This window comes from Leptonychotes weddellii, chromosome 9 (assembly GCF_054177405.1).
Source record: "Leptonychotes weddellii isolate Sample4059 chromosome 9, ASM5417740v2, whole genome shotgun sequence".
Taxonomy (NCBI): Eukaryota; Metazoa; Chordata; class Mammalia; order Carnivora; family Phocidae; genus Leptonychotes; species Leptonychotes weddellii.
In genome coordinates, this window is record NC_138377.1 from 88,351,329 (window position 1) to 88,365,409 (window position 14,081).

General features: G+C 45.6%; 1 protein-coding gene across 1 annotated transcript in view; it reads right to left on the reverse strand.

The window, feature by feature from the left end:
• Positions 1-14,081, reverse strand: part of MYO1E (myosin IE) — a 79,153-nt gene that overhangs the window by 43,023 nt on the left and 22,049 nt on the right. The window contains exons 9-13 of the mRNA XM_081831158.1: positions 11,828-11,914; positions 10,668-10,835; positions 9,450-9,535; positions 7,254-7,335; positions 2,021-2,127 (exon numbers count right to left, since the gene is read on the reverse strand). Coding sequence (XP_081687284.1) covers positions 2,021-2,127; positions 7,254-7,335; positions 9,450-9,535; positions 10,668-10,835; positions 11,828-11,914 — 530 coding nt within the window. The remainder of the gene's footprint in view (positions 1-2,020; positions 2,128-7,253; positions 7,336-9,449; positions 9,536-10,667; positions 10,836-11,827; positions 11,915-14,081) is intronic.

Here is a 14,081-nt window from a genome sequence, read left to right on the forward strand (position 1 = left end):
ATGATCTCAGGGTCCTGGGATAGAGCCCTGCGTTGGGCTCCTTGCTCAGCAGGGAGTCTGCTTGTCCCTCTGCCCCTCCCCCACTCATGCTCACGCGCTCTCTCGCTAATAAATATTTTAAAAAATGCACATTCCTGGGCCCCACCTAGGCCCACCGAATCAGAATCTCTGGAAGCGGGGCCCAGCAACCTGAGTTTTCACAAGCCCTCTAAGGGATACTCTGGTGCATCCACAAGCTTGAGAACTAGTGTAGGAAGGCAAAATAAATAACCAACCAACCAAACAATAGACATTTTCTATCTTCAGGTGGGAAGAGGTGACAGTGCTGCTACCCTCTTAGACTCAAAGGAGAAACTGAGTGACACGTTTCAAAAAAGCAGAAGGCAAATTAAGTACATCCAGGGGAATGACCAAGAAGGGGGATGGTCAGATTCCACATCCAGTGCCTTCAGAGGAACTGCAGTGGGAGTGGAGATTGCAGCGAAACGGGACGACTGCTGGGAATGAACACAGGAGCTGTCAGATGGAAAAGTCAATTCGTAGAGCAGATCAGAGATGTTGGATCAGGGTCACACCAACATAGAGAAAGACTGTAGAGCCTGCTAATAATACAAGAGCCATCGGAAGCTGGACTGGTCAGCTAGGGGGAGAGGGTCCCTCATCGGAGCCTCCATATCGTTACCCGATCACGTTTAAGAGGAATCAGGGTCAGCCGTTCAATAGAAAGGACGCCTGAGGAGCATGCCTCTATGGACGAGATTCCTCAGAATATCGCAGACTGATGAAACGGAAGACTGCTATATCCCGTAGCCGCGTGAGGGGAGAAAACAGACTCGGGCTGCACATGAAGCGGGAAAACACAAACAAGGACTGACAGTGAATGCTGGGGCCTGGGCACTTTCCTCACCACTCATCTTGTCCCTCTTATAACGGACCAGGTCTTGTCTGCCTGCCATGCTTAGAAAGGCTCTCACTGGCAGGATGGGAACAGACCTACCCACGACTCTCAGAGAGGGAGGCTAGCAGCCATGACTGTCCCCCTGGTCTTGCCGTTGTGGAGCTCAACCTTGATACATCACTGGATACCTAAGTCTATCTACTTTTCTCCAAGAGAGAGAAGAAAAGATAGGAATTCTGTATGCTCCTGTCCAGGGACCTGACTGTCCGGTGACCATGGCGGGCTCCTCCCTCCTATCCAGTCACCGTAACGTCTTGCCTCAGTCCTGCTTCCTGTGTGCCCATGGATGGTGGGGTCGGGCCTCTTAGGAGTGTGGGTCTGGATCCCCTCCCCCATTGGATAAAACTGTATTTTCTAGTCATCTGTAACATTTTCCCACTCAACACCTCCGTTCTAGCCTGCAGAGTCCACATCCCCAAATGCCTGCTGTAGGAGGAATGGGGGCCCAGGATTCCTCAGGGGTCAGAGGGGAGAGGGCTCGTTGCATGCCATATATCACACACCTCCCTGGGGCTTGTGCCCTCCCAGAGGGAGTCATCACTCTGCTCATGAACACAGTCAGTCCTCAGGGGCAGGTACCGAACCTAGCACATGCCCCCAGCATCCCCAAGAGCAGCAGTAAATGACAGATTGCTTTATAACCAGCTCTTTAGACCTTGACTCTGAACCCTGAGCTGAGAGCATGCTAGGCCCCATCCTGTGGGTACCAATGGGGAGCTAAGTGGACTAAGAATGTCTACACAGGGCCTCAAACTAATTTTAAAACCATCCTGACTCTGCAGGATTAAGGCTTTTTTTTTTCCCCCGTCTGTCCCCAGACTAGCCAAGATCAACATTATAAATTGCTAATTCTGAACTGAATGGCACTGCTAACATTTTAGGAAAAGACGAGGAGGGGGGAAGAAAAGGCCCTGTTCACCATGAAAAAGTTAAGACACAGGACGTGAAACACATCTGAAAGCAATTTAAACTGCTTCTGCCCTTGGCATTGGGTAGCCCATCTTGAGCAGAGGGAACATGTGCGGGGCTCACCCGCCCCCCGGTCTGCCATCTTGACCATACCTGCTTTCCTCCCAGTCTCTGGGCTTCTTGGTTTCATTTGGTTTTATGCAGCGGATGTAGTGAGGTGTACATTTCATCAGGGTGCTCACAAGGTCGTTGGCTTGTTTCTAGAAAGGAAGAGTAACATCAGATGGAAACGTGGAACTTTCTCTCAGGCAGACCAAGGTTCAAAGAAGAGCTGTGAAACTCTAGTGTGCAAATAGATAGCTAGAAATTAATCTTCGTGACAACTTGTTCATTAAGCTTGCCTCTGGTCTCCTTTTTTTTTTTTTTTTTTAAGATTTTATTTATTTGACAGAGAGAGACACAGCGAGAGAGGGAACACAAGCAGGGGGAGTGGGAGAGGGAGAAGCAGGCTTCCCGCTGAGCAGGGAGCCCGATGTGGGGCTCGATCCCAGGACCCTGAGATCATGACCCGAGCCGAAGGCAGATGCTTAACAACTGAGCCACCCAGGTGCCCCTGGTCTACTTTCTTTCTAAAGGCTCTACTGACTTTTATGATTTTAACACTTACACACGGATCTGAAATTAGATTTTGAAAAAACAACCAGGTCTTTTTAGTATAGTTAATAAAATAAAGCAAAACAACAAAACCAGTAAATCTTCACATACAGTTCTTTTCATGAGAAACAAGGAAGCATGCCAGTTATTAACAAATTAAGTTTATACTGATTGAGGGCCTTTGCAAACACATTGTTCTCATAAACTTTTTTTTGGTGCAAGGGTGGGGCAGGGAAGAGAAATTATTTGCAAGGATAAAGCATCAAAGGCCCCTGTACTCTCTCTTTCTGGGCAATCCAACCAATGAAGAATCACTGTATTAAAATGATGGAAATTCATAAAGAGTGGGAGATACATCAAAATTCTCACTTCAGGGGCGCCTGGGTGGCTCAGTCATTAAGCGTCTGCCTTCGGCTCAGGTCATGATCCCAGGGTCCTGGGATCGAGCACCACATCGGGCTCCCTGCTCGGTGGGAAGCCTGCTTTTCCCTTCCCACTCCCCCTGCTTGTGTTCCCTCTCTCACTGTGTCTCTCTCTGCCAAATAAATAAAATCTTTAAAAAAAAAAAAAATCTCACTTCATTCACCTTCCTCAGCATGTCCTTTTACAAATCTGCTTTCTGAGTGGTAGGTAACCTGCTCCTTCACCAAATACTCAATATGAAATCATCTCTTACTACCTGCGTACTGGGTACCCAAAAGGAAACTGGGCTCAAGCAGAGAAAGCCACATAAATAAAGCTGGAATTGCTTATGATGCATTTCAAATCATGAACATCTCCAACTCAGAAGAAAGAGCACGGCCCACGTCAGCATTCCCACCACCACACAGCTGAGCCTTTGTGGGGCCAAGGAGGAGGCCCACACAAACTCTCCTACCGAGCAAATCAGTGTGAAGAGAGAAAACGTCTAAAGGACAACAGAGAAGGGATCTCGAAAGCCAGGAAACCATGACCAAGTCAGCAGAAGAGATCTGCATGCAGTAGACAGTCCTCTTGCAATTAGGGCTTTGCTGTTGTCATGGGTTTGGGAAATCTGAAACCCTTGAGAAAAACTCTTGAGTATATTCAAAGCAAGAGGGTCCCTGGTGAGTTATGTTCTCTGTTTACAAGTGCAGGATATAACATGTGTTGCAATGCTTAGAGGCAAGGACAAAGCTGTGGAGGTTGCACGGCCAAAGCAAAGCCCTATAGTGAAAAAGGAAATGGACTTCCATCTCCTCTGTTGACGTCAATTGTATCTGAGAACAAATCTGATGATCTTTGCAACACAGAAGGTGGAGCTGGACAGTTTCTTTTTAAGTCTCCAAACTTGTTTTTATTTTTTTATATTTTAATTTTATCAAACCTTTTTAATTCCCAAGAATAACTTGGCAGACTCTTCAGGCCTAAGCTTTTAACAGCACACCTTTTCACCTCAGTGTGAACACACAGAGGGGCAAATGTGACCTGAGTGACCTGCCAACTGACATGGGTCTCCTTAGCTCCAAGTAGTAACAGATGACATTTACTGAATGTGCACCAGGGGCTAGACACACGGACCTTCTCATTTCTGCCTCACGATTCTAAGCGATAGCTACTATTATTATTATGATTCTGATTTTTTTAGACAAGGAAATGTCACCATAAAGTACGCACTTAGTGACAAGCGCTGAGGCTTGAACTCAAGTGTGCAGCCTACCAAGTCTGTTCCTTAAACACAAGGCTATCCTGCCTTCCTAGGGAAGACAGGAGATAGTTTGGTGTGATATAAGAGGAATTAACATAGTGAGTGAGGAGTAGATAAAGCCTTGAGGTTGTGGGAAAATTCATTTTGGCAAATAGGAATACACCTCGACCATCGAAATTATCCTGAATTCAGCTATGGGTCAACCTTAGAGGTCTCCTGAGGTGGTTGGGAAGCAGCAACTGGATTTCTCCGGACTCTAGACCAGAACAGTCCAGGAGTTACGACAGAAGTCTACCAGAGGCACTGGCTCAGCAGAAGTATAAGGCAAAAGATGCAGACAGGACAGCGAGAAAAGGCTCAGGGTGAAGGCTCCTATTCTACCTTCAACACAGATTACTAGCAAGACCAGGCTGGGGTTCTGCCTCTACTCTTTGCAAACTACATGACAAATCACTAAATTTCTCTGGGCCTCAGTTTCCCCATCTGTAAACTAAGTGGATTGAACTAGAAGACCTCTAATATCTTAATCTAAAGGTTGGAAAGGACATTAAAAGTCAATGAGTCCAGGGCGCCTGGGTGGCTCAGTTGGTTAAGCGACTGCCTTCAGCTCAGGTCATGATCCCGGGGTCCTGGGATCGAGTCCCGCATCGGGCTCCCTGCTCTGCGGGGAGCCTGCTTCTCCCTCCCCCACTCCCCCTGCTTGTGTTCCCTCTCTCTCTCTGTCTCTCTCTGTCAAACAAATAAATAAAATCTTTAAAAAAAAAAAAAAAAGTCACTGAGTCCAGTCCCCGCATGATTCTTTCGCCTCCTGACGTATCCACTCCACCAGAGTCTGCTCTCACTTAGATGAAGCCACGGGCCTGTCCACTTGGCCAGCGCTGAGCTCAGTGCAATTTCCCACGGCGTCAATCTTTGACTCTCAATGCAAAACTGGTCTCTTCTAGTCACAACAATGTAGAATTTAGTGAAGCCTCAACATCAGAAAGTGCTATTAAATACAGCATACTATGATTTATAAATAAGAAAATAGAGTTCTCACCAAATGAGTATTCATTAATTAGATCTTACAGATCAGTTTGAAATTTTAGAAGAATTAGAATACAGTAGAATATCCAACACTAAAGCTACCTTGAACATAAATTTAATTTCTCTTCCAAGGAACTCCAGATCCCTTTAAATGTGTGCACTTCAGGGATATCATTAAGATGATACTTATTATCTGCAAAATACTGTGGATATGAGAGGTCTAAGAGATTGGCCATGGCTATGCGTCTCTAAAAGGTGTTTAAGAAGGGATTGTAAAACGGGGAGAATTTCATTCCCACGTGGAGGTAAACCATCAGACGAACATGGGTCACACATCCACAAAGGATGGTACCCCTAGGGGTAAGAATATGGACAGTATTACAATCCTACTTAAGCTGGCTGACTTGAGGTTGACCTCCCAAGACAATAGCCATCTTTGCAGTTGCTGCAATCCTGAATATTTTGATATGCCCAGAAGGTGGCAATTTTGAGCATTCAACTAGACGAGAATATGAAGGAAAGAAAGAGGTCAAGTCTTCCAATGAGGAGAAAGATGCCTCTATCTCCATCCTCTGTTTTATAGGGAATAAGCTCAACTGAGAATCCAGACCACTTGAAAGTGAGTCATTGTAACCTTGATGATCTGGGCCCCTTGGATCTGAATGTGACAGTCTTGTGACTAGATTTTCCAGCCCAGAGCTAATCCTTATCCAGGACCTTGAAGTAAAGGCATGAGTCAGAAGCTTCACACAGACATTACTATCTGGGGCCTCATAAGAATGGCATCTGCTCTCTGCTGTGGACTCCCGGCTCCAGTGAACCCAATCCAGAGACCGTCCCAGGGCTACTAAACGTCTCTAGGACTCAAACGTCTCATGACTGTCCCCAGTCCCAGAGGACTCTACCCTCTAGTCCAAAACTGAGCTTGCATCTGACTTCCTCCTCCAAACCCGAAGGCTGCTCGCGCCTGGGATCTTCTCACTGCTATGAGGTCGTTTCCTTTATTCCAGCCAGTGTTCTTGCCCTCAGGGGCTGGGGAGGCAGGCTTCCATACAGGAAACAGAGAAGAGAGCCAGTGACAAGAACAGATAACCACCACCATGGCGTCCAATGGCAGTGGTTGTGGAGGTGGAGCAAGATCTGGACGCACAGAGCCAGGGAGGGGGCACGGACATGCGCAGACAAGAGTCCACTAAGAATGAAGCCGAGTTGAGTAAGTGAGGCGCACAGGAGAGGGGCCCGTTGGAGACGGAGCAGAGTGTAATCGGAGACCAGGTACATTCTGTGTGTATGATGTTTCCAGCAGTGCGCTACATGCCTTAGACGGATTGCTGAATTCAATAGGGTATGATTTTTTTTTAAAAATAGTTTAGTGACTTTCTCACAGAATTACATGACTAAGTGTGTCTGACACAACCTCTAAGTTCAGAGTGTAATTAGGGACAATGAATTTCACCACACAGTGGCTCAGATAACACAGTGCACTCTCCACAGGGGCTCCCAAAAAACACTGGAGGAACTCCTTCTAGATGTTAAGACACGACCGGGCCAGATGTGCCCCTAATTTGCAGAAAGGAGGGGCTTGCAACAGCTAGTGGGGAGGGGGCTTAAACTGCCCCTGTAAGACCCAGGAGGATTCCAGGTACGTGAAGTTCCATAATTGGCAGGTGTTGGGGTCAGTCTGGGAAAAGGTCATCAAAATCCAAAATGTGGTTCTCAATCCTAAAATTTTCTCTGCTTGTTTAATGTGAATTCTTCCAGATTCCGATTAAAGCCATTTCCTCGTAGAAAGTAGCTGATTATCATCTGCTGACTGTGAAGCTATGAGGTGTTTAATGTCCATTTGGGGTTTCAGGACAACCAAGTCCAATTCGGCGTGCATCCTGTCCCTTTTTTCAAGCAGTGGCATTACGTCTGGACATCTTCTGTAACCGGGCTGATACATCTCCCTGACCTCATCCTGGCCCAGGGTGCAGTTCCTGACTGCTAGAAAACCCTGCCTCTTACAGGCATCTATAAACCTTCCCAAATAGAACAAACCTTTATTTTGCTTCCGGCAGTAGTTGGGCGTCCCTTCTTGTCAGCTTGCAGATTTTCTGGAAATAAGGACTTTATAAAAGGTCTGGAAAGGGAGAAAGAAAATGGATTAGCAATCAGTGGGTACCTCGGGGGCTGAAAGCCTACTTCCATGGAGAATGGACAGAAAGGCCATGCAGAAGTGCATAACCTTGGCTCCAGAAAGGCCATCTGACTCAAAGCACGAGCCATCAAGGTGTGTCTCGGGGAAATAAGCAGTGGGCAAGAGAAACAGAGGAAGAATTCTAAGATCTAAGCACCTTAGCGTCTAAGCCTGGAAAACACATTTTAAAACTCTGCCTTTTCAATTTGCCCACTCATTGGAACCGAGGTACACCTTGACCAGAGGACACATGGAGGGAGTCAGTACGGGTTTGCTGCGTTAAGATTAGTAAGACAGACCGGAGCTCGGGTATGTGTGTGAACTGTCAAGATCCAGTGCAGATCCTGATTTGATCTAAGGCAGGGTTTCTCCATCTTGGTGCTATTGATACTGGGATCTGGGGCTGGAGAATTCTTTGTTGGGGTGGGGAGGGGTAGGCTGCCCTACACATTGTAGGATATTCTGTAGCATCAGTGACCTTTGCCTACTCAAGGGCAGTAGTCCACTGTGCCTCCCGCCCCTGCAAAAAACCTTGACAAACTGTGCTTTTGAGTACAAATCACTTTAAGTGGAACAGCAGTAATTCACCAATCCTTTGCCTGTTGAATAGATTTTCATTAATCGCTCCAATGGAGCTGCATTTGTTCATATGCACCAAGGCACGGGGCAGGGACAATGTCCTAGTAACCTCAGTGCCCCTGGTGTCTGGACACAGCCTGGCACATGGTGGGTGCTTGATAAATATGTGCTAGCTGACTGAATAAAGTCAGATGCGATTACAGATTTTTGCAGCAAACATGTTTAATAAGCAACAGACCGTGTCTATAGGACAGGAGTTTACATGGGAGCATCAACAGCTCTCAAACTCGGCAGTAATTTTAATAATTAAAAAAAAAAAAATCTGCGGGCGCCTGGGGGGCTCAGTTGGTTAAGCGACTGCCTTTGGCTCAGGTCATGATTCTGCAGTCCCAGGATCGAGTCCCGCATCGGGCTCCCTGCTCAGCAGGGAGTCTGCTTCTCCCTCTGGCCCTCCCCCCTCTCATGCTCTCTATCTCATTCTCTCTCTCAAATAAATAAATAAAATCTTAAAAAAAAAAAATCTGAAAGCAGGTCTGCACCTGACGGGCATAGAAACCCACGAGGCGGACTTCCGGCTGACCTGACGTTTTAAGAGAGGAGCAAATCGATTTTCTGTGTTTTCAAACAAAAACAAGTTCAGGATCTCCAAAGCTGGGGCGTGAGCACGGGGAAGTACAGCACAGGGAGATGTGGGCCAGGGGAGTTGCAGGGGGCGGATGGAAGAGAATGAAATGGAGAAGAACAACTTCCGGCCAAAGCCTGAAAAGCACACTCGTTTTTCTTTTTTTAAATTTTATTTATTATTTGACACAGAGAGAGAGACAGCGAGAGAGGGAACACAAGCAGGGGGAGTGGGAGAGGGAGAAGCAGGCTCTCCGCCTAGCAGGGAGCCCGATGCGGGGCTCGATCCCAGGACCCTGGGATCATGACCTGAGCCGAAGGCAGACGCTTAGCGACTGGGCCACCCAGGCGCCCCGAGGAAATCCCTCTTAAGTTGCCCCTCCCAAATTTTTTGAGCCATTTTCCAAGTGCTTCGGGGACACGTCATCTCACATCCTGCTAAGCCTTTAGCCATTCAAAAAATTAAGTGACCGTGGAAAATTCCTGGGATGATATTCTAAGGGCAGAGTATCACAGAACCAGAACATTCCACTCTTAGTCAGAAATGGCCATCCCAACCCAACCCCAGGATAGTCGCCTCTCTCTGATTATACTGCTGAAAATGATGAAGCTAGGGGCCCTGAAGGGCATGCACATAGCACATAGAATCTGGAGGCAGAAGATGTTAGGGGTACATGGGATTGGAAAAGAAAAATTATTATGAAAAACCAAATTGTCCAGTGATAATCTAGACCTGAGAGCTCAAAGGAACTAACTGCTGACCACTCAAATGCCGTAAGTTGTTGTTTTTTTTTTTTTAAACACTAAAAATTTGATCAAACCTACATGCCATGTCAGATAAGGCAAAACACACTTACAGCTCACTGCTCTGCATAAGCTCGATCAGATCCATAAAAAGCACATCACGGTTCCTTTCACAAAAGCCATCCATGTCATAGGATACCTGGCCAAGAATGGAAAGAAATCTAATTTTATCCTGTAAGTATTTCACTGAACAAAAAAAATCCAAGTTGGCATAGCTCTTCTTACCAGAATGTGAATATTTCCAGATGTACGATAGGGATTTCACCATGAACTGTCACATTAAGGCTGTGCATGTTTTATTTAACTTGTTAGCTAACTTACGTGGTGATGGTCTGTGGATGTTGATGAGTGGTACCTGGCTGCCTACATGGCCCAGATGATCTATGATCAGGACTCCAGCTACCATGACCACATACCCTTTCTCTAGTTAATCCACAGGACTGTGTAAGTAATAAACTTAATTCTTTCCCTAAATTTTCATTATAATAGAATAAAAGAAAACTCCTTCTGCTCATTAATCCATTGCAATGGGACATGTCATCTGAGGTGTTGCAATTTTTTCCGCAAATGGTATCATAATTGGATCAAGTCAGCCAAAAACTCATGCTCAGGGACCCTGGTTAACAAGAGAGTAGATGGGATAAAAGGTGAGACCAGTGGATTTCCATAGGATTAGAAGACCCTAAATATCATGACCTCAACTCACTTATCTTTGTCTCACCGGCACCTAGACAAAGCCTGGTGCCCGGGAGGCACACAGTAAGCATGCATCTTATGAGGACCAACATCAAAAGCAAGCCTTTACTTTTATTTATTTACTTATTTTAAGTAGGCTCCGTGCCTAACATGGGGCTTAAACTCACGATCCTGAGATCAAGAGTCGGATGTTCTACTGACTGAGCAAGCCTTATGTATACTCCCAACAGGCACAGGCAGGTGAGGGATACAGGCTTGTGACTGCTGCAAGAGGCAAGACAAAAATCCATTCCTTCAGCAGTTAATATACACGCCAGGGCAATTCATGATTTAAAAATATGCAGTAGTGTCTACTACCCTTCGTTCGGCCTCTGCAAATACTTCATAGGTCCCGTGTTGTTGAATGAATGGATGAATGCTGAATGAATAAAATACAGAGAAGCAGAAGAAGCTATATGGATCCTGTTATCAGTTGCCTCATGAGAAAACAGATCACAGACCCAAAGGCTTAATGAAGGCAGACACTGGGAAGGGTAACTTCTCCTATCCCGCGGGACCCCGTTCTCTGGACATACCTTTCCAGCATAATGGTGAATAATGAAGCCTTGGTTCCAGCTGTTGAAGTGCTCGTGATTCCCAATCTGCATCTGAAGTTTCTGCAGGAGCGTCTGATCTGCCCCCTCCCCTACTGCGTGCATCGTGGCGCACACGTCATCCAGGATGCTCATGATCCCAGGAGGGTTCTGATGGGACCAAGTGAGCAAAGCCCCAATTCAGTGACTGTTGAAAGCCCCAGTTCAGTGGCTTATCAGGTCTTTTCTTTAGCAAGGAAATAGTTCCCCAGACTCAAGATACCATCTTGAAAGTCAGTCTTTCCCTTTGAGCAAGAATGCCATTAATAATCCCAAATGGGAGTTAACCGCTTAGATCCAATGATGGAGCAAAGTCCATTTTCAAAACAAAGGTTTAACTCCCTGAAGTTCTATTCAAACTCATATAAAGATCACTATCTGTTGACGCCTACTTGTACTAAGTTGCTTTTAAAAACCCAAAAGAAAAATGAAAACATTTTCCTTTGACCCTGATACATTTCTTAATGTTCGCTTTCAACCTGTTACCCACAGAGGCGTGGTTTACACGGCTACAGAGTGGACACATTCTCTCATGCATTTACTCTTTTCACATAGCATTATTTTATAAACAATCTCCATGCTTTACATAGTCTTCATACTTACTATTTTAATGTCTGTGTTTTCCTGCTCTGATATGTTATAGTTTATTTAAAGACTGAATTGTCTTTGGATGTTTTTACTATTTCCAGTTTTGGACTTTTATAAAAAACCAAACCAAACAAACAGTACTGTTCAGATCTCTGCCTACACCCTTCTTGTTTTCTTTTGGATAAATTTTAGGGCTACAGTCCTAGGAGCTGTATAGATGGTCCAGAAGGCAGGGCCAATTCTATGCCTCTTCATTCGCTATGCCACCCATTTAAGTCACAGACGTCTTCTCTCAGAATTCAGTAACAACTTCCATTTGTAAACTGACATTTTATTCATATACACATGTTCATATTACTACACAGACATCTATACACACAACTGATGTCATTGCTAAAATTCTCTGCGAATCAGAGTTATCACTTCCCCTACTCTAAAGCAATGACACAAGAGAACAAAAACCCACTTGACACAAACCTGTGTGCAGTGAAGAGACACACCAGACTGATACTTACAACTTTGTTCTCTATGAGGTCACATACGATTTTGTTATTAAAGTACTCAATGGGTGTCCATCTTATTCCCTCTTGAACATATTCTTCCTGAGGGACAGAAAGTGGGGATTCACATTATTACCCAGTGAAGACTAGCTGGAATGTCACACAGATGACTAGTAAAGGCACAGAGATCACCATGAAAGAAAAATTTGAATGCCCTTTGACATAAAATGGGAACTGAAAGGAACATTTCATTGCTGGGTAATTTTCTTTTTCTTTTTTTTTTTTTTTTTTTTTTAAAGATTTTATTTATTTATTTGACAGAGAGAGACACAGCGAGAGAGGGAACACCAGCAGGGGGAGGGGGAGAGGGAGAAGCAGGCTCCCCGCAGAGCAGGGAGCCCGATGTGGGACTCGATCCCAGGACCCTGGGATCATGACCTGAGCCGAAGGCAGTCACTTAACCAACTGAGCCACCCAGGCGCCCTCTTTTTTTTTTTTTAAGTAAACTCTGTGCCCAACGTGGGGCTCAAACACACGACCCTGAGATGAAGAGTCAAATGCTCTATCGACTAAGCCAGCCAGATGCCTCATGCTTGGTAATTTTTAGTTTGAACCCTATGAAATTTGTTACCACACAATCATTTTTGATATATAAACGATGGCAATTTAATATGGCTTACCCTACAGGTCCAGTTACAAAATCATCTCTTTGAATTTAATGTAAGGACAGCGGTACAGATTAGCCTCGAGGCACCCAAAGGGAAGGCCCCTCACTCAGGCCAGTTGCTCATTTAACTTGATGACCACCACCACGTTCTCCTGGTTTCCTTCCTTCCTCACCAGTCTTGCTTTGTCAACTTCTTTCCAGATCTTCACCTGATGGAGTCTCTGGACTCAATCTTCCAGCCTTCCTATATTCTCAGCCCTCCTTCTCTAGGGGATTTCAATCAATCCCATGGTTTTAAATAGAACCTGCAGGCTAATGACCCCCGAATTCATTTCTCTAGTCTAGACCTCCCCGCTGAGTTCCAGGGTCATGCACATTTCATACATTAGAGTCTCTGTTCAGACGTGTCACAGGCCTTGCAAATGGAACTTGTTCACTGGAGATCTGATTCTGCATTTCGCCAACCAACTCTCCTAATCTCACTCTTCAGCAAATCGCCTCACCATTGGCCCTGTGATTCAAGCTACAAAGGGAGCAATCATCTTTAATTCCTCTTTCCTTCTTGGCTCCTTGCTAATTATTTTGAGCAAGTCATGCTGACTCACTTTCCAAAACACAAGCTGAATCTGACCACCTCTCACGGTGTTACTACCTTTAATGGTACCATCATTGTCTACACCCCCACCATTTCTTGCCCAGTCTCCTAACTGGTTTTTAAACTTCCTATTCCTGTTTGTCTTCCCCTCAGCCCACTCCATAGGTCTATAGAGCCTGAATAACCTTTTCAAAAGCACAAATCAGACCATGTCATGCTCTGCTCAAAATTCCCCCAGGGTTTCCCATCATACTTCCTACGAAATGTGAAGCTTTTGCCACGCTGGACAACATTCCTATATGACTAGGCTCTGCCTACATCATCCGGTCTCAGTCCCTACCACCCTTTACCCTGCTCTGACGGGATGGAAGGCTCGAACACCAGGGCAGAGATTTATGTGGAAACCGTTGCTCACTGGGATTCCCAGGCAGAGGCACGAACACTTCCATGACTTAATGTCCCCCAAATAGCCTTTCACATGTATAGTGGGCTGCATGTGTCCCCCAAGATTTCATGTCCTAGAACTTTGAAATGGAAGGTTTGGAAATAGGATCTTTGAGATATAGTTAAGCTAAGGATCTTGTAAATGAAATCATCCTGGATTTAGGGTGATCCCTTAATCTGATGACTGGTGTCTTTATAAGAGAAAGAAGAAGGAGATTTGGGCACAGAGAGACACACAGAGAGGAAAGGCCATGTGAAGGGAGAGGCAGAGCCTGGAGTTACACTGACACAGAACAAAGACCACCAGGAGCCTCAGAAGCTGGAAGAGGCCAGGAAGGCGTGTGGCCCTAGGAACACTTTGGTTTCAGACTCTGGCCTTCTGAACTGCGAGAGAAGACATTTCTGTTGTTTTAAGCCACTCAGTTGGTGGTACATTGCGACAGCAGCCCTAGGAATCCAAAACAACACGGAACCCAGAATCAAAGGGAACCTGCCCTGAACTCTGAGGAGAAACTATAACCAAGGCATGTTACTTCAAGTCAGAATGAAAACTACGAGCTTTG